The 27,616-nt window shown below is 41.5% G+C and overlaps 1 protein-coding gene across 2 annotated transcripts in view; it reads left to right on the top strand.

Annotated features, from left to right (window-relative positions):
- kcnh2b (potassium voltage-gated channel, subfamily H (eag-related), member 2b) overlaps positions 1-27,616 on the top strand; it is a 285,936-nt gene that overhangs the window by 251,068 nt on the left and 7,252 nt on the right. The window contains exons 7-20 of one of the 2 annotated variants that reach the window (XM_074621285.1): positions 9,374-9,553; positions 10,139-10,242; positions 10,579-10,717; positions 13,021-13,175; positions 14,344-14,438; positions 14,575-14,715; positions 17,839-18,038; positions 18,191-18,253; positions 21,878-22,130; positions 23,916-24,109; positions 24,818-24,920; positions 25,412-25,563; positions 26,716-26,860; positions 26,947-27,136. In XM_074621285.1, the coding sequence (XP_074477386.1) occupies positions 9,374-9,553; positions 10,139-10,242; positions 10,579-10,717; positions 13,021-13,175; positions 14,344-14,438; positions 14,575-14,715; positions 17,839-18,038; positions 18,191-18,253; positions 21,878-22,130; positions 23,916-24,109; positions 24,818-24,920; positions 25,412-25,563; positions 26,716-26,860; positions 26,947-27,136 (2,114 nt within the window). The remainder of the gene's footprint in view (positions 1-9,373; positions 9,554-10,138; positions 10,243-10,578; positions 10,718-13,020; positions 13,176-14,343; positions 14,439-14,574; positions 14,716-17,838; positions 18,039-18,190; positions 18,254-21,877; positions 22,131-23,915; positions 24,110-24,817; positions 24,921-25,411; positions 25,564-26,715; positions 26,861-26,946; positions 27,137-27,616) is intronic. The other variant, XM_074621286.1, reaches the window with a different exon arrangement.

Genomic DNA, 27,616 nt, shown 5'->3' with positions numbered 1-27,616 from the left:
GTTTAGGAAAGGACGGAAACTCAACTTTTCTAGTCAAAAAAACAGGTAGACAGGTATTTGGTCAGTTGTCTTGTGAAAGCTTTATGAAACAAAAAAAACAACTTCAAAAAACGTATTATCTCCGTCAGGCGTAATCCTGCAGGGGATCATTTGTTTGGTCGTGTGTGAGCGTGTCTGTCTGTCCACGGCTAATCTCACATACTGCTGGACCCATCAGCCTAATACAGTTTGTGCTCATTTATGACTGTATGCTCAAGGACCTCTCGTTGTTGTGGTGATTCACAATTTTTGAAAAAGCTATTTTATTAACTGTTTTTTATACCATCATTGACTGCTGAGTCCTCTTAACCGGCAAGTAGGGGCCGCAAGGAATTGGAAGGGAGTGGAATCTACACGGGGAGCAATTGCGATTTGTATTCACAAACCACAGCAAACAGTTTATTATTCTCTCACTCACTCAGACAGACACAGTCTATCTTCTGTGTTGCATTTGAGAGATTGCAAAGAGCCCAACAATTCAATACAGAGGAGTCTCAACCCACTTTGCAGAATAGCTGGTCCACCTTAACAGCCCACCTTAAGTGAGTCTGAGCCGTTGTTGTTGTTGCTAACTTCGGGGCTAACCCCCTTCACTTCAATCAGCAGGTAAAAGCAAGACACAGGAATTTTGCTTTTGTCTTGAGGAGTTGTAGCATTTATTATTACACACTGTACTGCTACGTTCACAGCTATACCGTTACTGATAACGTCATAATCACCGTCGGTCCGTGACACACAAGCTCACTCCCAGTCTCTCTCAAACACACACTCCTTAACGTTACGGGCCGCCGGGCTTGCAATACACTGGCTGGGAAAAACCCGTCTCGTCTCGTCTCGTCAGCCCAGAAAACTCTCTCTCTCTTTCTCTCTCTCTCTCTCTCTCCCTATCTCGACCGCACACTCGCTAACGTTGACGGGGCTTGCAAAACAATGGCGGCAGTTTTAATGATCATTCAAATTTGAAACGGTAATACTAACTGCCTTGACTTTTACCAATGTTTATCATGAAACCGGCAACCATTACATCCCTAAATCAAACCTTACAGCAGTGGTCGTTGCAGACACACCTGAGTGCACTTTTCTAGTTTGAATAATGACATTACATGAATGAAGAAGGAACAATGAACAATGAAGTGTCACGCTGGCCATCCTCCACGGGGGCTATACCGTTTTGTCATTGTCATTCATCTTTCACTTTTATATTTTTCTTTTTTTCAGTCTTTTTTTCTCACTTGTTTAGCTCTGTTTCTCCATCCTTCTCTGTCTCGCCCACTAGCTCTGTCTTTCACACTCTCCCTCTCTCCTTTTTACTCTCTCTCCTCATCTCCCATTTCCTCCATCTCTTTATTTCAGTGTCTAAAACTAATCTATATTATGTCAAAGTGGTGGTGTAACTTCATGCTTTGCCCTGAGGCAGTGAACTACACACACACACACTTCTGCACTGCATGGCTCACTGGCCCTGATTATGATATGACTCTCTCTATTATAAGTATACACATACACGCCACCGATTTAGCACTACATCCCTATAACATTATCAGACTCAAGATGGACAGATTTATACAGCAGAACCAGATATATTGTCTTTTTATTCCACACATTCTTATTACTTGTCAAAACATGCCACCTACATTACCCACAATGCAACTCTACCACTGACAGTTGGACCCAGTGGGCAACCTCTGGGTCTGAAAAGTGAAACCAATGCTGAAGTGCCTTAAACTTGCATTCTTTCTAACAGCCAGCAGGGGGCGACTCCTCTGGTTGCTACAAGAAGTCTGATTGTATAGAAGTCTATGAGAAAATGAGCCTACTTCTCACTTGATTTATTGCCTCAGTAAACATTGTAAACATGAGTTTATGGTCTCAATCGCTAGTTTCAAGTCTTCTTCAATACAGCTTGATGTTCATTTAGTAAATTATGGTCCCATTTACAGTCAAATAGACCATAAAGCAAAATAACAAGACGGTGACGGCCAGAAACCAAGATGGCGTCGGCCTGAAACCAAGATGGCGTCGGCCAAAATCCCGAATTCTAGGCTTCAAAACGGCAGTCCACAAACCAATGGGTGACGTCACTGTGACTACGTCCACTTCATAGACTGTATATAAAAAGTGGACGTAGTTACCGTGACGTCACCCATTGATTTTGTCCGTCACCATCTTGGTCTTTTGCAACCTGAAGCGAAACGAGAGGAAGGAGCTCTACTCAGTACAACGGAACACTGAATAAGACATTTTTAGGCGACCAAAATGTTATAGTTAACTCTGACAACTCCGGACAACGCCGTGGTAGCAACCTGTCAATCACAAGGTAGCCACGCCCTAAAGCATCCCCTGCTTTATGGTCTATTTGACTGTAAATGGGACCATCATTTACTAAATGAACATCATGCTGTATTGAAGAAGACTTGAAACTAGAGATTGAGACCATAAACTCATGTTTACAATGTTTACTGAGGTAATAAATCAAGTGAGAAGTAGGCTCATTTTCTCGTAGACTTCTATACAATCAGACTTCTTTTTGCAACCAGAGGAGTCGCCCCCTGCTGGCTGTTAGAAAGAATGCAAGTTTAAGGCACTTCAGCATTGGCTTCACTTTTCAGACCCCGGAGTTTCCCACTGGTCCACTTCATATATACAGTCTATGGTTGGGCCAGAGATTCAGATGTGTTTTGCTAGTATCAGCTATTGTTGCATTGAGCCTCTAGCTTACTGCAGAGACAAACAGTGGGCTAGATGCCTGGAAATGTATCAAACGTCACACAGCTCCCTCTCTTTCACATGAACACAAAAGTGGACACACAGAGCCAAACTGTGAATCACATGCGGTGCACTCCAAGACTCTGCCTAATGAGCAGTCAAACAGAGAGACTGATAGGAGTTCAGTAGTTTGACTCCATTGATAACTCAAGGCTGTGAGTGAAATGTTTGTGTTAGTGTCCACGTTTGTGTAAGAGTGAGCATGTGTCTGAGGTTTGTTGAGATGAAAAATAGAAATGCTTCAAATTTCAAAACACTTTTTAACCAGACCAACTCTCCTGTGGTTGATACAACACCACAGGAAGTGAAGAGGACTTTTTCATATGACACACACTCCCATGATGCTTAGAGCTGTTGAAATACAGTTGATTGAAAATTTCCTCGGCCCAACTCCTTCACTCTAAATTGGAACAAAGAGCCATTTGAAAAGATGGTAATTAATGTCTGGCTAAAAATATCACTTTAAATGAGCCCAGAGGAGAGTTTTTTTTTTCTCTCTCTCTCTCGTCTTCAGTTTCTGTATCCATTTGTCAGCGTGCTTGGACTGTAATGTTTACACCCATCTCCACAAGCGTCCCTGCCAAATGAATCTAACACAATGTGAAAAATGGAAGCCTCCCAGAACCATCAACACCCCTCCCGAGCAGAGGGATGGTGTGTGCTGCCTGACTGCCTTCAGCTGCCGTTAACATCATACGTGTCTTTTATTTTTTTTTTGTTCGCTCCCTTCTGAAACCAGCTCAAATTTTTCAACAGGCAGGGTGTCAAGTTTGATAAAAGCCAGAGTGTGACTTCAGAGAGCTAAACTGAACGGTGCTGTTGAGCCGTCCAATTCTGTCTGATACTTTTTTGATCAGACACAACCAAAAGAAGTAAGCTAGATGCAACTTGCTCCGGCAAGTAGTGTTATACTGTAGTTACGAGTTGCCTGTAAAATGCTCCGGATGTCCGTCAACTGTGATGTACAGTATCTCTACTTTTTGGCACATTTCACAAAGTGAACAACCTCTACTTTCTCTCAAGAGATAAGAATCTTTAAAGCTACTACGAGGAAACTTTCATTTTGTGTTGATTTTGGCGGTCCCTATGGACACAAACGGTAGTGTTTCAGAGCACCACAGTCCCTTTAAAAACCGCTGGAGCCTGAGCTGAGGAAATTTCTGCTAAGGCTGCATGATTTTGTGGCACCAATGACAAGCATTAAGAATAATATACTGTATATAGAAGTAACCAATCTTCTCCCCGATGGTCTCCTTTACTTATGTAGGTCATATAGAGGCATCAGTATTACATTGAGACTGTTTCATAACTTGTTTAAAGTTCCTCGCAGTAACTTTAAAGTGCAAAAGATACAGAAAGTTCAGGTTCAGGTTGTTCAGGTGCACTTTGACTTTCCAGCTTCACTTTGACTTTTGATTTTGCAACTTTGTCTGGTAGACTTTCTGTATATACCTCTTGCAGCTGTGCGTGTGCCTGTGGCTCAGTCTTCTGCACCGATAGAGGAGTTGATTGAAGATTTATGATGGAAGTGGCTTTGGCTGTTCAGTCATCACCCAGCTGTACTGAGCGCCTCCCAGGTGTGTGTGTGTGTGCGCGTGCGAGAGAGACAACTTTGTTGTCTGTAAAGACAAACTTCAGATTCAATCAACACTGTGATCTTGACCCTTTTTGTGCTGCTTTGCAATTGTGGCACTTATTCCCTTAAACAAACTCTCTACCTTATCTTTGACTAGTTCTACTGAGAATGTTTTTTTGTTTTTTTTCTCAGAAAACATCTCGTCAGATGATGCAACAGTCAACATATTTTGCAGCCACTATTGCACATTGATTTTTCTCCCCACATAAATATGGTAGTTTCTGAGGATCGAGGAGATGGATACACTCAGGATATATGTTATTTATTTCTTCAAAGAAACTCTCAAATTGTATTGTAAGAAGAGAGAGAAAACTGAGCCCACTACAACCTCTGAAAGATCGGCGGCCCGTCGGATTTTTAAGAGGTTCATTTAAAAAATCTCAAGTTGCGTTAATGCGTCAAAGAAATTAGTGCCGTTAAAACCAATTTGCGTTTACTATTATTATTATTGCATTAAATTTGACAGCCCTAATAATGAGAATAGACTTCAAAAATTGTTATATCGCCCTTCTATTCTGCTGTTCGTCTATACTGAAAAGTATAGACGTATAGACAGAGACGGATCGCAGAAAGTAAAGGGAATATGGCAGGTTGGATTGTTTAGCAGGAGCATACCACATATCTGACATTTTGGATTTAAATTTGATTTATATCTTGTCGTAAGTCATCTCCTCTTGTCCTCTTATCTGCTCTCCTGTCACTCTTAACCAGACAGTATCACACAAAGTAGAACTGAAACTGCAGAAGTCTAATGGATGGCCTGAACATTGGCTTGTATTTGAATTTGTCTTTTGAATTTTGAAAAATAAAACACAGTTCTGTCTGCATGTAGCCTGTACCATACCGGCGAAAAACTTAAAATGGCGACTAAATGTATGATTTAATTAATTTGTTTCAATAGTTTTGAGCCATGCAGAAAATTCAGCACACTCAGCCTGACCAGTGTGTCAGACGCAGTCCGGGCAAATCCCATCAGTTTTAGGGATAAATGTCAAACTCCGGCAAAGATGATGCAGAATTCGCTGATGAAGCTGCTGTCTGCTGGACTGGGGATTCCACTCTCTGGGCTGATGCCAGTAACAAATAAAAAAAAACAGCTCGTTTTGGGTGAAGTGAGAAAAACATATCGTTTTCATAACACAGACGTCAGCTCTGTCAACTGCCCCAAGTCTTCTCCCTCCAGCGTTCACCACAAATACAACTCTGCCCTATCTGCACTTAAATGTGTCTTGACATTTGCACTTTTATCAGTGCTTATGGCAATGTTTTTTAGATTTCACACAGATGGCTAAAAATGGCCCGCAAGATACTCCAGGAGGGAGAGCACAGCTGAGAGGGCCACTCGGTTCAACTGTAAGGGTGTGGGGGTGTGTGTAAGTAGTGTTTGAGTCTGCTCACACTTGTAAATGTGTGTCAAGTGTGCTGTCTAGATATAGATGTGTCATTGATACTTGAGATATTTGTGTGATATTGTCCCTTATATTGTCTGAAATCAAAAAGTAGAGGGCAGAAAAGCCAAAGATGACCTTTTTTCTGCATTTATTGTCGGCTTGTCAGTCCACCTCTTTTGTCAAGACTGAATTATCTCAACAACTATTGAATGGATTGCAGTGGAATTTGCCGACATTCATGGTCCCCAGAGGACGAATCCCACGGACTTTGATGATCCCCTCCACCATGAGGTTGACATATGTGGTTATAAGTGAAATATCTCAACTACCAGTGTCTGTTTTGCCGAGATAAGTATTTATAATCACCGCTGTACCACTGTGAGTACAGCCTAATAGAGCCGCTAGCATGGCTGTAAACTCTAAATGTTGTTGAGGCAGTACTTGGGTTTGCATTGACTGCTGCAGCAATGTACAGCAGTACCATATGTATAGAGATTTTACATGTACTGTATGCTATGTGCTATGCTGGCTAAGTGATAACGTACACAAACCAAGCTCTACTGTATTCCCCATAGAGGAGATGAAGGCAGATCAGATCAAGAGAACCATGATTACACTCAAATAACTGATAATTATAAAGTGTATCCATTAGATAATTCATGCAATTGCCAAGAAAAGCCAAAGCATTTAGTATCTCTATGAAGTGTGATTTTTATGCAAGCCAGGGACTTGCTTACAGAAATTCATAAATACTTGAGAATAAAGCGTTTGAAGGAGCCAGGATTCTGAAGAGCTGGCGTAGATATGAAACAGCTGGCTCAATTACAGCGAGGATATACACTGAAATATTTCATGCAAATTTTTAATACATCAAGCAAATGTTTTCTTGCCAAAAATGTGGGTATATATGAGGACAACTCCTGAGGAAATACGGAGAGAAAGAAAGAAGGGATATTAGATCTTCATAGCAGATGTTTTATCGGGAGGGTTTAATCATATGTACATAAATGTCTGGCATTGGGCCACAGGAGGTGAAGAAGAGATGGACAGTGGCATAGAGAGTGATAATGAAAGTTGGAGGGACAAAAGTAAAGCATGAGGGAGGAAGGACGGCAGATTCAAAGAGGAAAATAGAGGAACAGAGAGAGAGTCTAAAGGGATGAAAAACCGGCCATTCAAGCAGGAGAAGAAAGGAAGATGAGACGGGAGGCAGGTTGAATTGTAATGGGTACCAGGAGGAATGAAAAGGGACTTGGCTGCACGCTCTATGGAAGAAGAAAAGAAGGTGGAAAAGATGGAGTGAGGATAGCTGGACGAAGCCATGCAGGGAAGAAGACTAGAAACTGGTAAAGAAGAGAGATTTAGCAGTTCAAAGGGAGGGCAGGAAGAAACAGGAACAATAAGAAATGGAGTAAAGAGAAATGAAGGCTAAATGGAGTGAATTGAGAAAAGAGACACAGAGGTGAGAGGAGGTGAAGGAAGAATCGGTAGCATGCGAGCCAACAGGGAATACAGGACTCACAGAATCATAAAAACAAGACCTTCTTTTCTAGGTTTACTTGTTTGATTTTATGAGTGTGATTCTTGTTTTTTACTTGATTGTTACACACTGCTCACACTCTGTCCCGTCTCTGGAGATTGTGTTGGAGACCATGGATATATTAAGAGAACTGGATACAGCGTTGGAGGCGGGGCGTTCATTCCTATGAAAGTTGCTCAGTGACGCATGAAGCCAAAATGGCTCGACTTACGAGTGGAAAAGTACACGGATCTTCCGGCGATCTTCCGCATCCGTTTGGCCCATGGAGTAGGCGCAGTAGCGTCCGCTCAGTCCCATGGCTCGGTCAAGGGGTCACAATGTCACGCTGTCGTCACAGCTTGCTAACCCCGCCTCCCAGCCCTCGCTCCAGCCTCGGTCTGGGTCTCATTCACTTGAACGGAGACAGGGAAAGAACTCTGGATATGGCTATTAGTGCATTTTACAACTTTTAGGACCTAATGATTTAAATAGGGCTATTCAAATGTTCATACTGGGAAGATTTACCTCAAAAGAAATTATCCGCTGAGTTACAGACGTCTCTTTCCCAATGTAAGTCTATGGGAAAAAGTATCACGTGACGGACACGTAAGTTGTAGGACCACGACGGGGTCGTCAGAAAAAACTTATTTTAGCTACCTAAAAGAAAGGCCCGCCTAAAATAAATGATACCCGTTTAAGTGTACACTATATTTAGAATATTTTTCCAACGACGAACTGAACTGAAAGTTTGTAAACATACTGTTTTACTGTACTGATTTCATTCTCAGTTCAGTCCCCCGTCGGAAGGGAGAAGGAAAAGGGTTGTCTGACGGCAAGATAAAGTGATGAAAATATTCTAAATGTATAGATTTCTTTAAGTGAGCCTTAATTTGAGGTGGCTAAAATTCGTTTTTCTGCTGCTCCCCGTCCACAGCAGTACATCGCTTTGCTTTTGTGCTGGTACTCCTGTCTGTTTCTCCAAATTGTGGGTGTGTAGACCGCCATTTATTGTAGGTAATACGCTGACTATGGATAAATACCTCATGTAACCCCACTTCAAAAGAACTATACCTTTAAACCTAGCATGGGCCATGTTCACACAGTAGTTGGCCTGCTGCGAGCATCAAAGCTTGCTCGTGGCATTTTACAAGTTCTTCTTTGTTTTGTACATCAGCAATATCTCGCAGTTGCAATGGTAGTAATAATGATTTGTTGATAACAGCCGATACACATGTGAATAAGGGGAGTACTGGCACTTATGTTTTTTTTCCACTTCAAGCACTACTGCCTTCTAAAGAGGACCTGAACCACCTGGGGACCGTTCCTGAGAGCCAGATCCAATTTCCCAGTCCATCTAGAAGTATTTTATGATCCACAGTGTCAAGTGCTGCAGTAAGATCCAATAACACCAAGACTGTTAGACTATACCGCAATCATTATTCGGGCAAATGTCATTCCTTTATGAGAGCGGTTTCGGCTGCTGTGATGATGATGTGGGCAGAAACCTGACGGAAAGCTATCAAGGATGTCAATCGTTTGCAAGAAAATGATTGCCCTCGTGTCAGAGCTATATACTGTTACAGAGAAATAGAGGATACGTCTGGAATCATAGCTGCTAAGTGTGTGTTTCTACATCCATGCATTATTGTGCTGGAACGGCTGTGTGTGTATGGGAAACACGCTGCCTGCGAGGACAACCTTAAGAGGGTCAGTGCCTTCAGAACAGTTCTTGTCATCCGCAGAGGACACTGGCTCCATTGCTGTAATTGCAAAACGCTGTCATAGCCACTGATTAAGCATGGAAGTCGATGTATATTTCATGGAGCTGCTATATGCACTTTGTGCAAATGTGTGCGTGCATAGTTTGTATGTATGGCTCCCTTCTCTCCTCCTCTATTCTGTTATTCTTTCTTTTCTCCGCCTTTCTGCTTCCTCACCATCTTTCTCTTTCCTCAATCCTTCTTGGCTCTTAATTTGCCTCCCTGTCCATATCATTCAATGTCTGATGTCCTCTCTACCCAGGTGCTGTCTCTGGGTGCAGATGTGTTGCCAGAGTACAAGCTCCAGGCCCCTCGCATCCACAAGTGGACGGTGTTGCACTACAGCCCCTTCAAGGCGGTGTGGGACTGGCTCATCCTGCTGCTGGTCATCTACACCGCCATCCTGACGCCCTACTCGGCCGCGTTCCTCCTCAACAACCAGGTAGGGGGGGGTCTCGTCTGGGGAGAGAATCATTAATCAGACAGCTGTCAAGTCTAGCACGTTCTATTAATATCGGCCTATCACAAATCTGCTTCAGAGGGGGTATACATCTATACAACATAAGATCCTTAGACCCTTGAGTCAAGTCTAAGGATAGTATCCGACCCGACAGATAAAGAACTTCCATGGCACTGACAATAAGTAAACGGAGATGCTGTTTCTAAGGACAATATGTTTAAAATATAAAGCCTGTTATTATACTGATTTGTGAGTTGAAGCCCCGTAGCTTGGTCCCTGTTTTTGGGTCAATTCTTTCATGTTTTTCGTCTACATATATTGTATGCAAATTATCTTGAAACTCTTAATGCAAATCCATGTGAAGGAGGTAATCACACAGAACTGTTCTATTTTTAGAGCGTTGGCTTATGATTCTCTTCTCCTGTCCTCTTTCTTCTACTCTGCTCTCTTCTATCATATCCCTTTCACTCCTCTCTTCTCCTCTCCTCTCCTCTCCTCTCCTCTCCTCTCCTCTCCTCTCCTCTCCTTTCCTCTCCTCTCCTCTCCTCTCCTCTCCTCTCCTCTCAGGAAGAGGTAGCCATACAGAACTGTGGTTACTCCTGCTCTCCTCTCAACGTGGTGGACCTCATGGTGGATATCATGTTCATTATTGACATCCTCATCAACTTCAGGTCTGTCTTTAAACACATGAGTATGCAGTATAATAGCAGCAGTAACAACAGTCAGTGTTATTTGTAGTAGAAAGTGCTGCAGCAGCAGTAGTAGTAGTAGCAGGCAGAATTAGTCGTAGTAAATCTAAAATGCTGCAGGTCTAATTCCCTAACCCCATGCTCCGTCCTCATTAAACTCTTATTAGAGCTGCTTGTAAGGGAAGAAACTCTGGTAGTAGCATTAGTGAACATAGTAATGGTACAAAGTGGTTTTCACAGTTGTAGTGGTGTCAAACGTATTAGAATAACAACTGTTAATGTGAGTCATTTTAATATAATGTGGTCTCTTCCTCTCAGGACAACATATGTGAACACTAATGACGAGGTGGTGAGCCACCCGGTGCGTATCGCCGTCCACTACTTCAAAGGCTGGTTCCTCATCGACATGGTGGCCGCTATTCCCTTCGACCTGCTCATCTACCAGAACGGAGAGGAGGTATGAACACGATGGAGGGAGGAAGTGGTGGGCTCCTTTATGTACCGCAGAGAAGGTGTGAGGGTGGACACGACAAGTGGTCGGGAGATGGAGGGATAAAGAGAACAAGGGAGAAATCCTGTTGCTGCATTGATATTGTGTCTCTGCCAGTGTCTTTACCTAATGGAGTGAAGAGGAGACGAGAAAGGTACAAAGGAGGGAAGAGGAGGAGGGAGACGGGGAATTAGAGGAAGAAAGAGTGAGCCAGAGGTGCTTTAGTTTCTGTTTCATAATTTAATTGTCTCCATGGGGAAGTTGATTTGCAGTCAGCTGTGGTGGGGCGTCAAAATAAAACGTGTCTATCTTACATCATACAATGCAGTGTACACAAAATGCCAGTGAAAATATTAGTCAGTTAATCAGGTATGTATTGAGAGAATATTTAATTAATAAGTGATTTTAAAGACTTTCTCTGCTTCCAGCTTCTCCAGTGTCAGGTTTTACATTTTACTCCTTATCCGTGTTGTGACTTTTTCTTGCGTATACCGGAACTTCTCACAAGCTGTTGGTACTATTTTCCACCCTCTCGTGGAGAGCATCTGGACAAGCCGGCGCACGGCATGGCTTCTTCATAAATTTCTTTAGTTGTAAACAAATAGAATTAATGAAACAATATTTAAAAGATTTCTGAATTTGCTCTTCTGATTTACATCATATGATTGTACGGGGCAAACATTTCCAGAAGAATTGAACGTTCAGACGAAGGTTGTGATGTGCGTCAATAATAAAATAACCATTTAATTAGTAATAATAATGGTCCAAAATTCTGAAAAATAAATGCATAGTTTTAAGTCAAAAACCATCACATCTTCTTGAAGGAGGACCCCCAATAACCCCCTGTTATTCAGTGTATAAATTCAGAATGGGTTGCTTGTCTACCTGCCTGTCTGGCTGGTTGCTGTTGATCCCAGCCTGTAGACATCCTATAATATATTATAGAGTGATGCTACAAATAACACAGTAAAGCACTTAAACTATTAACCCTTAACCCTATAATGTTACACTTGGAATGTTATTGGAGTATTATAGGCCCACTATAGAAGATGCATAGCTCAAGTATAATAATACAGCAATAAAACCACAGCTGATTATGACTGTAAAATGAGAGATTTTCTAAAGACACTCTGGTGAAACGCTACCGCTTTTTGTGCAAAGGGACCACCAAAATCAGCACAACATGAAAGTTCCTTGTAAGATAATAAAAAATAATCTTAACCTTGAACTTGATTCATGACTTCTTTACGTTTTATAGAACTTTAATCTAAAACAAATTACACACTGCATTCAAATTAGCATGTTAACATGTCGCACAGAACTGCAAATGCAACCATCCTACAAGTGTAGAGATACAGCATTACTCAAGGCAGTCCGCAGTAGGTAAACACATGAACATAAAATCTCGCGAGAGTTTTACCCAAGACGGATCCTTTTTAGCCATAACCCAAATATGCAGTGACACACAGTGACACACTATACCCAGTATAGTCCAGACACTGACTGGGTACTGAGGTTCTGTGGTTTGCTGAATGATAGAAAAGTGAAGTGATGAAGGTGCCGGTTGGAGAATAAAAGGCAGTGGGAGGTGGGTGTCTGGAGGAAGAGGTGTGAGTTAGAGGAAGGAGGTCGTGAGTTACTCTGGAGTCCTCTGAGGATACTTCCCACATAATAAGGATGAAAACAACTGAGGCCGAGGTTCACCACTCCACACGGCAGCTCAGCAACCCAGGGTAACTCCATTGACAGAGTAAGCGGTACTTGAAATGCACGTATAAGTAATAGGATGTCTGTACATAATAAAACAGTATTGTTATTTACAGTGATTAAGTCAACCACCAAGCCAAAAGTGATAAATGTGGAAACTCCCCAACATTGGAGTCCTGCCCGCCGGCGGAAAGCTTTGCCAAGGTTCACTTCATATATGCTGTCTGGAAGGGGACAACCGAGCCAAGAGAATGGAGATTTTCCTCAGCAGACTGCTATTGTTTACCGTGAGGACACATACGCTCAGAGCACGGCTAGGCCCTCTGCCAGCGCTGTAATTGTCCTCTTATTTATTTTGTTGTATGGACACGGAGGGGGCCAGCTGAATACAAGTAGAAAGGAGAGGGAGTAGACAGGCCACAGTAATGAAAGTCAGGATTTACCACCTCCACCTGTATGTGTGTGTGACAGGATGACAGCAGGTGTGTACGCTGTGAGGAGACATCAGAGCTATTTTGTTTTCTCCCATATGCTTATCTACCTGTCTCTCCCACTCCCACCAGACCACCACTCTGATTGGTCTGCTGAAAACCGCTCGTCTGCTGCGATTGGTGCGTGTAGCCAGGAAGCTGGACCGCTACTCGGAGTACGGAGCCGCTGTCCTCTTCCTCCTCATGTGCACCTTCGCCCTCATCGCTCACTGGCTGGCCTGCATCTGGTACGACGCCATAAGACTGTCGGATGAATCAGATCTGATTTACAGATAGAGGAGTGATGTGGGAATAAGCATGTCTCTGTCTGCATACATCAGATCTGGTGTTACACGGGTGTTGTCACAAAATTGAAATTCTCAACTTCATTACAATACTTTAAAAAATATATAGAGAGTTTATTCTGCTTTTTTTTATAGAGGTTTACTGTGTGTTGTCAAGTTTATTTTATTCCAACCACAGTCAAATCGTACAAATTGATACCACAGAAAATGAGTTTCAAAATTTCTGAATGAATATTAATCAAAGAAATTATATTTTGACAGCACTGTTAGGAGTTTGAAAATCAATGTGGTGTACTTATCTTTGTATCTGCTGTAGTGGGCTAATTATTGCTAACATCAGTAATTACAGTATTAGGGCTGTTAACGCAAATTAGTTTTAACGCCTAATTACTTTCTTTAACGCATTAACACCACTTGCAATCTTTAGGTTGTCGTGGGCTCAGTTTTAAAGCCAGTGTGAAGATACTGGTATCATATGAAACTGGAAAAACATAGGAATCCATTGGTACCAACCATGTCACACTAGCTTGCCGTGAACGAGGATAAATAATGCTCCAAACTGGAGTGGCATGGCCAATTTCAAAGGGGTCCCTTGACTTCTGACCTCAAGATATGTGAATGAAAATGGGTTCTATGGGTACCCACGAGTCTCCCCTTTACAGACATGCCCACTTTATGATAATCACATGCAGTTTGGGGAAAGTCATAGTCAAGTCAGCACACTGACACACTGACAGCTGTTGTTGCCTGTTGGGCTGCAGTTTGCCATGTTATGATTTGAGCATATTTTTTATGCTAAATGCAGTACCTGTGAGGGTTTCTGGACAATATTTGTCATCGTTAATTGATTTCCAATAATACATATATACATACATTTGAAGCAAATTTGAAGATAAAGCAGCATATTTGCCCACTCCCATGTTGATAAGAGTACTAAATACTTGAGAAATCTCCCTTTAAGGTACATTTTGAACAGATAAAAAAATGTGTGATTAATTTGCTTTAATCGACTGACGGCCCTACTTTGCTCCTACTGTAGAGGGCTAATAATTGCTAACATCGGTAATTTTATACATACATTGATATTGTATCTGTTTGCTCTTTTTCCCAGGTATGCCATCGGTAGCGTAGAGAGGAGTGGTTCTATTGGCTGGCTCCACACGCTGGGGGACCAACTGGGAAAGCACTACAACAGCTCCGTCCTAGGTACCGAGAGGAAAACTACTATAGTACTACAGTAGTACTGGTTAGACATATTGCAGTGATTGTGGGATGATCATCAGAGATCATCATGTTATTCTAAGAACTGTTTGTGTAACCTCTCTCTAACTTTCCGCTCCAGGTTCAGGACCCTCCATCAAAGACAAGTACGTCACAGCTCTGTACTTCACCTTCAGCAGCCTGACCAGCGTGGGATTTGGAAACGTGTCCCCGAACACCAACTCTGAGAAGATCTTCTCCATCTGTGTCATGCTCATAGGATGTAAGTACTGATGTTGTGGTAAAAGTAGCTGTTCCTTGGCTTCAGACCTGGGTGGAAGAAAAGTGTTTTAAGAGCTCCACTCAACTGGCCGTTCAAGTGGTGACGTACCCTATCGTGAAATGCACAGATTCCTGGTTTTCTGCTCGCTGTTTCTAACAGGAAACAACATGGCAGCCTGTTCGTAAACTTCCTGTTATTCCGTCTAAATAATCCACCAAAATCTACTTCTGAAAACATTTTAAGCGAGAAATTGGCTATGCCACTGCTGAATCTCGTTTCATTTTAGAACTAGATCGCCTAGTTTGACAGCTTGGTTCCAAGTGTTGTGAGCCGGATGCGTCGCGCTTGTCATGCTCATTTGCATACCAGACTGTTCCCTGCCTTTTCATTTTGAAAGAGCGACGGCCAACGAGGAAACTCCGACACTCGGCAGATCAATCGTGTAACCTCATCCCTCACTAACTCAGTGACTCAGTGAGCTCTCTGTGGTCCAGCCAAAAAGTCATTTGCAATTAGATTTTGTTCATGGCTGAATTTCAGTCGGACAAAACATGATTTGTGGGAACATTCTTTGTGCTAAATTCTCGGATGGCAGACTCCAGTCACTTTACAACAGATATAGTGTCAATTAGAGAGTTGGGAAGTTTTAGATTGTCACCCCATAGTTCCAGCGGCTGGACAAAGCCATACTTTATTCTGGAAGCATATCGTTTAATGACTTATTAATCAAATTCATCAGCAGGGATTGTAATATCCCCTCTCACGCTTATCAGCTCTACTTCCTCTCTGCTGAGTAATTACCTCTGCAGGCTTGGACAGCCCTGGACCTCATTGATCAGGCAAAGCATGAATATGAAATTTAAAAGAAGTTACCCGTCTAAAAAGTGACTAAAAACTTGTAACGGCTTGTTTAAAACACGCACGTACTCAATCTTTTGTGCTGTGCTTAAGACATAAAAAGCATGTAGTTTCAGTTATCCAAGGGTAAAATCAAAGACTCGGAGGCATTTATTCAACAAGGGCGTTTTTTGTTTTTGTTTTTATTTTGGGCTGAATTCCTCCTTCAGACAGTTTGGCATGTGCTCGGCCAGAAAATGACCCGAGGCTCGTAAAATGTCAATTACTCAAGTACAATATTATGCTGTTCTAAAATAGAAGTGCACCGTGAAATTTCAATGAGTGTTATAAAAGTTCAGAGTCAGAGATCAATTATGTCCTTTGTGACAACAACACATGCAAAAACACACACACACCCAGCAGTTTTAGTGGGTGATGTGGATGGTGATGGGAGCTGACAGAGGTTGAGGGGGTTAGCGGGATCCAACTTGACAACAGGACAAAACATGGAGGCTCATGAAGGATACGACAGAAAACACCCTGTCCTCTACAGACAAAACCCGTTTAGATCAGTCAAACTCCTGCTCTGTCTGCTCTCCAGAGGACAGACCATGACCTCATGCTAACAGCTGTATGAACTAAGATATTCTTAAGGTGCTCATAGGACATGTTGTATGAGTCATGTCAAATCGGTTAATATGGACATTAATATGTGATCATGTTGTTGTTATCTTATTCAATTGTATTTGCAGCAAAGATTAGAATTTCAACTTAAATTGTCTATTGAGCCTTTTATACATTTCAAGTGTATTTTTTGCGAACTCCGACCAAACTGTCAAACTAGGCAATGCTGATCAAATATGAATCAATATTCTGTTACTGTAATGCCTATTTCTCTCCTCAAATGTTTTCAGAAGCATCTTGTAGTGTACTGTTTAGCTGTAAAATTAGAAAGTTTGTGACCGGGCAGCCATGTAGAAATCTGTTGAGGAAATACCAAGCACCGCCCACCAGCCGGAGCACAGTCTATAGGAACGCTCGCTATCTCTCTGAAATGACCTGTGATTGGTCAAAGTCTCCCGTCACGGGCTGGGTTTTTTTAAAGCCTGAAAACAGAGCCATGAGGAGGTGCAGAAGTCTAGTTTTCTCTCAGAACACTTGAATTACAATATGCTGAAAGGTTATTATAGAATTTTTGCCCAATGATGCCAAAAATATTGTTGCCTACTGAAGCTTTAAAGGTTATATTAAAAATTTTTTTCAAGTCTGGGAAGGGACACCCCAGGCAAAAACATAGTTTTTCATGCACTGGTCAATTTTGATATTATGGTTTATTTTGCTTCTGTGACATGTCTTCTTTCAGACTAGTGGAAAGAAAACATTTATTTTACTCCACTTTAGCTATTTGCATCTGTAGATTTCTCCTAAATTCACCAAGAGTTAACATTACGTAATGACTCATTTACATATTTAAACATATAATCTCAGAAAACTTTTAACCAGGGCTGTCAAAGTTAACGCGATAATAACAAGCTAATGCAAAAAAAATGTAACACCTCTAATTTCTTTAACGCATTAATGCAACTCCCGACTTTGAGGTTGTAGCGGGATCAGTTTTAAAGCTAGAGTGAAGATACTGGCAAGATCCATTGGTACCAACCATGTCATACTAGCTTGTCACCAAGGAGGCTAAACAACGCTCCAAACTTGCGCAAAATTTTGTTTTTTTTCAAAGGGGTCCCCTTTCAAACCCAGTTTAAAAAGCTGTGTTATATAAATGAGAATACAGAAATAGTAGTGCAGATTGCCAGAGGTAGTTTATTCCACAATTTTTGAGCCACGACTCCAAATGAACTGTCACCTTTGGTGAAATATAGACTTAGAAACTCAGACTACAGCTTGTGTTGAGTGTTAGTGGCCCCTTCAAAGACACCTATGATGTATAAGTCTGTACTTTACAATGTACATATATAGTGCAGATATGTCATTGCTTCCTCAACATTATAGCTCTGATTCAATAATATCAATCTCCATTATTAAACAATCAGCTGTCTGAGCTTCCTCTCTCTCTTCTTTGTTATATATCTTTTCCTTGCCCTTCTCCACTTAGATCAAACGTATCACCCAATGGTGTCAAGCTTGATATATTTCTTTTCAGATGGAGAAGGCAGTCAGACAGAAATCTGTCAGGTCATATCAATGTATCAAGTGCCCCTATGCTCTCTGTTAATGTATATGTTCCTTTCTTCTACTTCCCTTGTTTCCTCCCCGTCTCCCCGTCTCCAGCCCTGATGTACGCCAGCATCTTTGGGAACGTGTCAGCCATCATCCAGCGGCTGTACTCGGGCACGGCCCGCTACCACACCCAGATGCTGAGAGTCAGGGAGTTCATCCGCTTCCACCAAATCCCCAACCCGCTCAGGCAGAGGCTGGAGGAGTACTTCCAGCACGCCTGGTCCTACACCAACGGCATCGACATGAATGCTGTGAGTACTCGATCCTGGTGCACCCCCCAAATCCTGCGTGTGTACACCTAGTCTGTTAATGTTAACAGTAGAGTGAGTGTTGGGCATGAATACACACAGAGAAAAAAAAGGCTAGAGGAGTATTACATTGAGCCTGCGTTGTACGTTAATAGGACGATGTGAAGACTTTGTCTCAGCATGCATGGTCCGACAACATCAGAGAAAATAGGAATGATGTGAGTATCATAAATAATATGCACACACACACACACGCACACGCTCAAACATGTGCAAATAGACAGGTCAAAGTATTTGCAACATGCAGTTTGTGCACATCATGCATGAAGGCTAAAACACTCTTTTCAAGCTGAAACACACACAACGACACAGTGAGTCACACCTGTCATTGGTCACAAACGCACCATGCATGCTCCCACACACTGAGATTGAAGGAGTGTTACAGTTGACCTCCACCTGAACTCTGTGAGTCACAGCGTATAGGATGGTGCTGCTCACACACACACAGTCACAGTCACATCTTCTGTTCTCTGTGTTACAAGGGCTCACACATGCATGCAACCACAGCACACACACACACAACTATAATCATGTCACACAATTTAGATCTGCTGATGCAAGCATTTAATGCAGTGCATGAGTCAGTGGATGTCATCTTTACTATCTGTACAGCTACAGAGTTTCCCTGCATTTGAAGCTGTTTCATCGTCTCGGCTCAAAAAGTACTCAGAACTTTAGGGAGACCTACTTTTGATAATTTGTCTGGATTGTGCCCTCATGCGGTCCACAGCTCACTGAGATCCAAACTCAATGCGAACCAGGCCACGTCGGCATGTGGTCTGGCTGATCGGATCCCTATGCGATCAAGATCTGATCTCGGAGCGTACAGACTTGACTTGATTGAAAAGACAAGTGTAACCACAGTCAGTCTCTGTTTGTGGGAGCAAAGTCCCAGTATTCCATTACTGAAATCCTGTTTCATTTCAGTACAATAATAAAAGTGAGCCATTGGAGTAGAGAGGAAACAGATTGGACAGATCCTCCAGGGGAAGGTGTTATAGGTGTCAGCCCCCTCCTCTTCCCTTGTTCTGTTGCTCTCTGAAAGGCCCTGTGAAGTACAGAATGTTTACTGTCATGTAATTATGATTGTGTGGAGTAGACCTGTGTCTATCTGTCTGTCTGTCTGTCTGTCTGTCTGTCTGTCTGTCTGTCTGTCTGTCTCCACAACTGATTCAATCAGTTGCAACTTCCTTCATTCATGAGGACGGAGAGAGTGATAATGCAGCTGTGATGAGGAACTGAACGCTACGGGAGTGTTGTGATGAGAGCAGGAGGAAAGAGAGAGATGTCTGTTGCATCTTTTGCAGTGTGGATGAGCAGGACACTAAGGCCCCATTCCAATCCGGTCCCTACTACACCCTCCCACTCCATGACAGACTGAACTCCGTTTGTAGTCACACTCACAGCTGAATGAAGCACCCTTTCTTTAGGATGTAGGGTATAAATACAGCGGCCACTTCAGGACGCACTTCCCCTCTCTCCGACAAGGAAATTCTAAATAAATATCAGGGAGAAACTGAGTTGTGTTTTCTAATATAATATTAAATAATATATGTAATTTATATATATATATATATATATATATATATATAAAGTGCATAAAAATGCAAGAATAGTATAAATAAATCTGAATGTTAGTTTAAGTGTTCTGCATAAACAAATGCAGTGTTAATGCCAGAGTAAAACTGATTATTGCACAGCTGAATTATTGCACTAAATCTTTAATTTTGGCCTTGGCAGTAACGTACATATACAGTATAGTGCCATATATCTAGTCACCTGTGTGTATTTGGTTGCAGCTGTAGAGCGGAGTAGTTAGAACATCCCAAAGGCCGTAAAAACAAAAAGCCACAAAAGCCCATAAAACATGACTTTACCCACTAAACAGAAGCTTTGCTGAGTAGAACAGCTACAGCAAATACCACAATATTAGATCATGACAGCAAACAATTTATATAAACAATAAGAGTGTAGCCTTGAAAGTCAGCAGTATGCACCAGTAAACTGGAGCCAAATAACACCTGATGTATCCCTCCTCTAACATCTGACTTCAGCACATTCTGGGGCGCCTCACAAATCAGAGAAACGGTTGTTGTGTACAGGGAGTAATAGGAGGCTATTATTCAAATCCACAATATGGAGCTCTCAGCTGTGTTGTGAAAGGTTATATCGAGTTTTTTTTATGTGCATTTCCATGTCTCTGTTTGACTATGGAGGACGGAACATGCTGAGGATGAACACTGGAGGGCAGCTAGCTGGCTAGCATATAGTCTATCTATCTATGTCTCCATCTATGCACTCTGACCCCGTGATGACACACGTTGGGTGACAGCCCCCTCATTTACATAATGAGAAATAAATGAGTTTGGGGAAATAAATAAGGGGTGAAATGCAAAGGAAGGTCATGCAGAAATAAATAAATAAATACATAAATACTTACATTTCAAAATAAATACAAAAGTAATAATGAATGAATTAATTATTATTATAAAATGAATACATAAATTAAAAAAGGGAAATTAAATGGAAAAGTAAATAGTTTAGGGAATTTATACAAAAATAAATAAATCAAGAAGCAAATTAAAACAGAAATATCAATTTATGTCACATTTTATTAATTAATTAATGGCTACATTTATTTTTAATATTTGTTTTGCTACATTTAATGACATATCTATTTATTTATTGAGTATTTATTTATTCATTTATTTTGGCAGGTTCTGTCCTCCATATTTGACTGCCTTCAAACCAGACCTTAGAGTATTTAAAGGTGTGTGTGTGTGTGTGTGTGTGTGGGAGGGTGTCTGAGGAAGCAATGAGGCCCGCAAAAAGACAGTAACTCAGTAACTTCTGTGATGGGAAGTGAAAAGAGGCTGGAGATAAATGTCGACACTAAGAAATGGTCTTTGGCCTGCAGAGAGATGAAGACGGAGCCTAGTGAAGGCTGAAATGAAGAAAGCTGAAGCTTGAAACGGATGGAAAAAGAGAGAAATGGAGAGAAAGAAACACTTTGTTGATGTATTACGTACAGTTGTGTTCTCTGCAGACGGCCAGAGAGTTACATGCCCGTAGCCTGCTGCTTAAAGGAGCCGGGGCTGCCCTCGCTTGCGGTGAACTCATTAAAATTGCACCAATTCTTCATATTAATTACACTCTACGGGCCTGCTGACTCTGTTCCGCTATGCCCCCTGAAATACAGTTTGAAATGATTTTGCAGTGAAGCCCCAAAAATCACTTCATAGGCTCTTTTAAAGAAGGAGAAACCCAAACTGCTGATGCTCGACATCCACTTCGGGGTTAAAACCACTAAAGATTCTGTTGAAACCCTGACTTCCCTGATGGTTCTTCTGTTTTGTCATGTTAATTAGTGGAATGGTGTAATAACAGTAAAAGGCTGATGTCCCATGAATGTCCACCAGTAGGAGGACGACAAAAAAAACTGTAAAGACACTTTTTATTATTGCTTTTAAAGCGTCTATAATCTTTGACATGAGCTTTATGTTCTGGACTTAACGCATCAGTCAATCGCTGCTAATCGCATGTATCAATACTGATGTAACCTTTCACTATCAATTCACCCACTTTCTTTATTCCACCTCTTCTCCTTCCTTCTTTTTCCCTTCTCTCCTCCCTTTCTTTCTTTCTTCCAACTCTTATTTACTTTTTCCTTACCTCTTATCTTTTTTTGTTCTTTACTTCCTTCTGTCCTTTCCTTTTCCTCGTCTCCTCCCTCCCTCCCTCTCCTCCCTCCCTCCCTCTGCCCCCCCCCCCCCCCCCCCCAGGTGCTGAAAGGTTTCCCAGAGTGTCTCCAGGCAGATATCTGCCTCCATCTGAACCGGACGTTGCTGCAGAACTGTAAGGCTTTTAAAGGCTCCACCAAGGGCTGCCTCAGGGCGCTGGCCATGAAGTTCAAGACCACCCACGCACCCCCGGGTGACACGCTGGTTCACGCCGGGGACGTCCTCACCGCCCTCTACTTCATATCCAGAGGATCCATAGAGATACTGAGAGGAGACGTGGTGGTAGCCATCTTGGGTACAAAAAATATGCTTATATAAAGCTTTCATTTACCACCTACTGTAGCCCCTGGTCCCTTGTTAACTTCTTAGGTTATTAGAAAACTAAATCAGAAGCAGGAACATGACAACATGTTGAGATGTCGCAGCATTGCCCTGTCGGGGATTCTTTCACAACAATGACCCGCTAGCTGTACATTATCCCGCTTATTACACGCCTACTTACTGAAGAAATCAATATTTTGACACAAAAACAGTCCTCCAGAGTCCGACATCAGAGCTGCGCCCATAGCAACGGTCTGTTATAGAGAAATTACAGATCACAGAACGCCGTGATTGACCAATCAGAATCGAGTATTGAACACAGCCGTTTTAATAATTGGAACTAGCTTTTCGAGATTGTTTTCATATATGCAATTTACACTTCATACTTACAGAATTTTACAAACAAATTTTTAAGTAATGAGTTTAGAAACGAACAAAAAGACAAAACAAGATGTACACAAAAGAAAACAACATCAACATTAGAAATTATTAAAAAAATAAATGATAAAAAAAATAAAATATTGAGAAAGAAATTAGATGAAATATTAAAAATAAAAAAGGGGGGCAGAGATATAACAACTAGGTTGGATGCTGTATTCAAGTTTGTAGTTTTTTAATGTTCTTTTGAATTAAGATAGCAACTCCTCTTAGCTGTACCGTAGGATGAAGCAAATACCTGTGCTGATATTAATTTTCCTAGCTTTCGATGTTCAACCTTATTAAGATGTTTCTTGTAAGAATATTACATCATCCAATTTTTTCAAATTTTGTTTAAGTTAGTTTGTATAAGTGATGGAAGTATAAACAGTTTAGTCCAATATTTGAATTTCCATTAGAGCCTGTAGGTCAAGTAAGGGATGCTTCCCTGCGACCGAAAGCAAGTAAGAGTTCAGCAGGACAGCACTAATGACAGTTCTCCACTGATCCATAGCTTCCTGTGTCCATCTAGACTTTGAGAAAATATGTAGCAGACCTCTCTCTTGCCCAGTTACATTTTCTTTTTGATTTATCCTTGAATATCTCTCTCAAAGTGCCCGTTGACTCTGCTGCCTCTCAACAACTAGAGTATAACATATGCATGAGCTGGTAGCGCCATCTGCTGGTCAGCATAGAATAGCTCAGTGTAGAACACAACAAATGACCTGATCAGGGTGCACCGGTGTCTCTTTAATCTAGCTCCCTAAACAAGAAGATCATTTATCAAAGTGGATGATTTAATAACATAGTTCTGTTATTTAAAGTGACACAGTACACATGGTGAGCGTGCGTGTGTACTTGTATGTGTGGATGCATATGAAGCTTCAAGCATCCACGGTAACACTTCATTTAACAGGTCTGCAAATTACATGGTAATTAGGTGATAATTAGCAAGTATCCTATTTGAAATTTATTTGGAATTACTGCCAATTTACCCCAATATTTACCTCAAAATTGATTGAAAATAACTTTATTATAAACATTATTTAATAATTATATGCTAGAGTAGTAGCCAAAAGGTAGATAAAGTATCCCACATAGCAAACGTTGCCTTTATAAATTGAAGGCAGAGACAACTACCCTCTAAATGATAGGATACCTAACAAATATCACAATAGAATATAATGTATATATGATATATCAGTTCATCTAAAAAGCAGTTTCATTATTGTTATGTAAGATTTGTTGTTCAGAAGTTTGCTTTATTGACTGAAGTCACCACTGAAGATACAGAACTGTCTTTCATCCATAAAGTTTTTTTTTTTTTTTTCACCTTTCCCAGGGAAGAACGATATCTTCGGCGAGCCTATCAACCTGTATACCCGACCAGGTAAATCAAACGCTGATGTGAGGGCTCTGACCTACTGCGACCTCCATAAAATCTTCAGAGAAGATGTTCTGGAGGTGCTGGACATGTATCCAGAGTTCGCAGACCACTTCTGGAACAACCTGGAAATCACCTTCAACCTCCGAGATGTGAGTTTACAACCTCATCACAGACGAGCAAAATATAATGTGAATTATATTGTATTAATTGTATGAATTATATACTGAATACTTTGGAAATATTAGGATCATTTGAATGATTGCTCGGGTGCTAATATTCTCTCCATCCAACCATGTACTGAGTCTGCTCTGTGTTGTTGTACCAAAGTATCTAAGCAAAGATTTTCCTTTAAAGGAACAGTGTGTAACATTTCGGGGGAATCTTTTAGCAGAAATGAAATATAATAATCAATGTTTTCATCAATGCATAATCACCTGAAACTACAAATCATGTTTTTGTTAGCTTAGAATGAGCCTTTCATATCTCCATAGGGTGACTCTTCACGGAGTCTGCTATGTTTCTACAGAAGCCCAGAACAGACAAACCAAACTCTAGAGAGAGGCTTTCATGTTTTTACGTTACCTGAAGGACTCCGTAGTTCCGCAACACACTTTTCGAAACTGCGGTAACGTGAGCCGCATAGTGCAACCTGTGGCGTCACCACTGTTTGTCACACTCAGCAGCTCACGTTACCACAGTCTCGGAAAGGGAGGAGTGAGCAGAGGGGTACTCAGTTGGTTGCAATCTGCAACCACACCACTAGATGCCGCCAAAATCCTACATACTGTACCCGTAACTTTAGGGAAAGATCACCTGATTCTTATTGTTGCTTGTTTTATTACAACGTCTCATTTCAGACCAACATGATCCCAGGCTCTCCGGGCAGTGATGACTCCAACTGTGGGGGATTCAACAAATTACGCAGACGCAAGTTATCATTCCGAAGACGTACAGAAACAGGTAACCCTTCCTTTATAGCTCATCTCTCACTTCCACCATTTGTTTTACTGTCACGTAAAAAAAACTTCAAATTGTCTGACTGTCTGAATAGACAGATTTCTTGTATACAAACATTACTGGGTGCGTGTGCAGTCAACCCTTGATAGATTTTGCATTGTTTGTACATTCTTGTTGACTATACTAGACCCCTGCAGAGTCCGACCACCAGATACCGTTATCACATGACGTACTAGTATGAGATTTGTTTAATATTACCTGTTATGGAACGGGTAACGTTAGATCAGACCAGGATCTGTTTGGTTGACATTTCGGTCAAAGTTCAAGTTACGTGAATCCCTCTTGATGGCAGCCACCAGACACTTTTTCGTAGTGATTCCTCAACAGGTATACAAATTCAGTCAAGTTTTTCTGGCAATCCTCGCCTAGTGGTCATCTTTAAAAAGCTAGTCCTGACCAATCTCACCATTTCTTTTAATCTTTCCTCTGTCCAGATGATGCAGATGCTGGAGAAATGAAAAAGTCGCATAAGTCTGTGAGACGGAGACACAGGGAAGCAGCCAACAACCAAAAACAGGAGGAGGCACCTAAGAGGCAGTGGCAGGCACATCGGGACTCAGTGTCTTCACACTCCAGTGGTGATGAGGTACAACTATACAGGTTTCATCTTGTCTGATTCTAAAGTACTTCCTGTATTGTGGTTGCCAATGTTGTACACCATGGTACCGGGGCTCGAACCTGAGCACGTCCCGTCGTCCAGGGGCCGGAAAAAATAGGAATGGGGAGGAAGAAAATTAATTTTGTGACGAGAGTTGAAAGAACAACTGCTAACTTTATAATGAACAGCGATGAAAATTAAACTGACGGCATGTTTTGTGTAGAGCACAGTTATTAATACACCTCCTTGACAACATAAAAACACACAAACGTGCAAATTATAAATAAAAATACAATAAAATTACGGTAACACTTCATTTTACAGGTCCACAAATTTCATGGTAATTAGGTTATAATTAGCAAGTAGCCTATTTGAAATGTCTTTGGAATTACTGCCAAATTACCCCAATATTTACCTCAAAATTGATTGAAAATTACTTTATTATGAACATTATTTAATAATTATATGCTAAAATAGCATATAATGGTTAAAATAAGGCCCTTAGGCCTGAAAAACGTTTGTGCACTGCTCTTCATTGGAGGTGGAAAACCAAAACTAATAGAAGACACTTGTGATCAGGCGGCACAAATCTCACCGTTGTGTGACTTATTGTCTAAACAAATGTAACCTGGTAGCTGATGTCATGATTCAGGGAGTTTATTAAGAAATTTCAAATAACTTATTCGCTAATTATGATCTGTTTATCAGCAGACATGGAAATAAAGCATATCAATTAAGTTTGTATTCTTTTCCTGGAAATGTATTGGGGAAAAAGCAGAGTATAATTATTAAATAATGTTTGTAATTTTTGATACATTTTGAGGTAAATATTGGGGTAATTTGCAGACCTGTTAAATGAAAATGACTTTTTAAAATAAAAAATAAAAAAACAATGTATTGGATAAATTATAAATTTATGAACAAAAATATACAAATCACTTCTGATGTTTGATGTATGTTAAAGATCACTTTGAATAATCAACTAGTGGTGATGTAGAAAAACAAAGATTTTAAATTTCGGGACGGCTTGGGGTTGTATTTTGGGACGTTTCCGGGAGGATGGTTAAAAAAAGTTAGTTGAGAGCCCTGCATGGTACAATAGAAACTGGTGTTTATGTCCTGGATCTACATCTCTTACAGGGAGGGAAGTCCATTGTGACCAGACTCGCCCCTCCGCCGGTAATGCTGGAGAATCCGCATGTTCAGCCCATGCCCAGGGACTTTAATGAGAACACTGAGGGGGACGGAGACCCCAAGACTGGGAACACCTGCAACGCCCTGTCAGGTAGAATAGAACAGTGTCTCCGTATCCTTGTGGATTGCACAGTAACGCCTGCCCAGTGTTTCACATTTCTTCTTCTTCTCCCACAGGTGCATTCTCAGGTGTGTCCCACATCTTTAGTTTCTGGGGGGAGAGTCGGGGGGGCGGTCAGTACCAGGAGGTTCCCAGCTGCAGCCTGACCTCCCCCCCGCCCCTCAACACGCCGCTGCACAGCCTGAGCCGCCAGCAACGCAACCAGCTGGACACACGCCTGGACCTGCTGCAGAAACAGCTCAACAGGTATGACTGGTTGAATGTCGGGGTGTGTTCTGGTTCGTGTGCATGACTGGTTCGTGTCTCTGCTCAAACCCTGCAGGCGTCTGACAGTCTGAGACCATTTTTTTGTACCTGGCTGCCTCTGAAGGAAGTATTTTCCCTCCACCGCAGTGAAAAAAAATAGTTTTTCCTGTCCTGGTAGCTGGATGAGGCTCCTTTGTCAGGTCTTGTTTTGATCGCAGGCTGAGTTGTAATGCGTGATTGACTAGATGTGTCAGCAGGTATGTGTGTGCAGGGGAATTTAGATGGCAAGTAACAGTGTTCTGAAAATGTCTGCACATATGGCAGAGTCTCTGTTGGACTTCAGAAAGTTGAACCGAGCCTGAGAGATGAGCAGAATGAGTCCTAATTAGCTGTATGGGAGCCTCAGACAGGACCCAGCAGGTTTGATGGTACACCTCCTGCATGTGTGGAGCGAACATTATGTATTCACACAGTGTGACT

The sequence above is a fragment of the Sebastes fasciatus genome, chromosome 21 (assembly GCF_043250625.1).
Source record: "Sebastes fasciatus isolate fSebFas1 chromosome 21, fSebFas1.pri, whole genome shotgun sequence".
Lineage (NCBI taxonomy): Eukaryota > Metazoa > Chordata > Actinopteri > Perciformes > Sebastidae > Sebastes > Sebastes fasciatus.
This window is presented reverse-complemented; position numbering and strand designations above follow the sequence as displayed.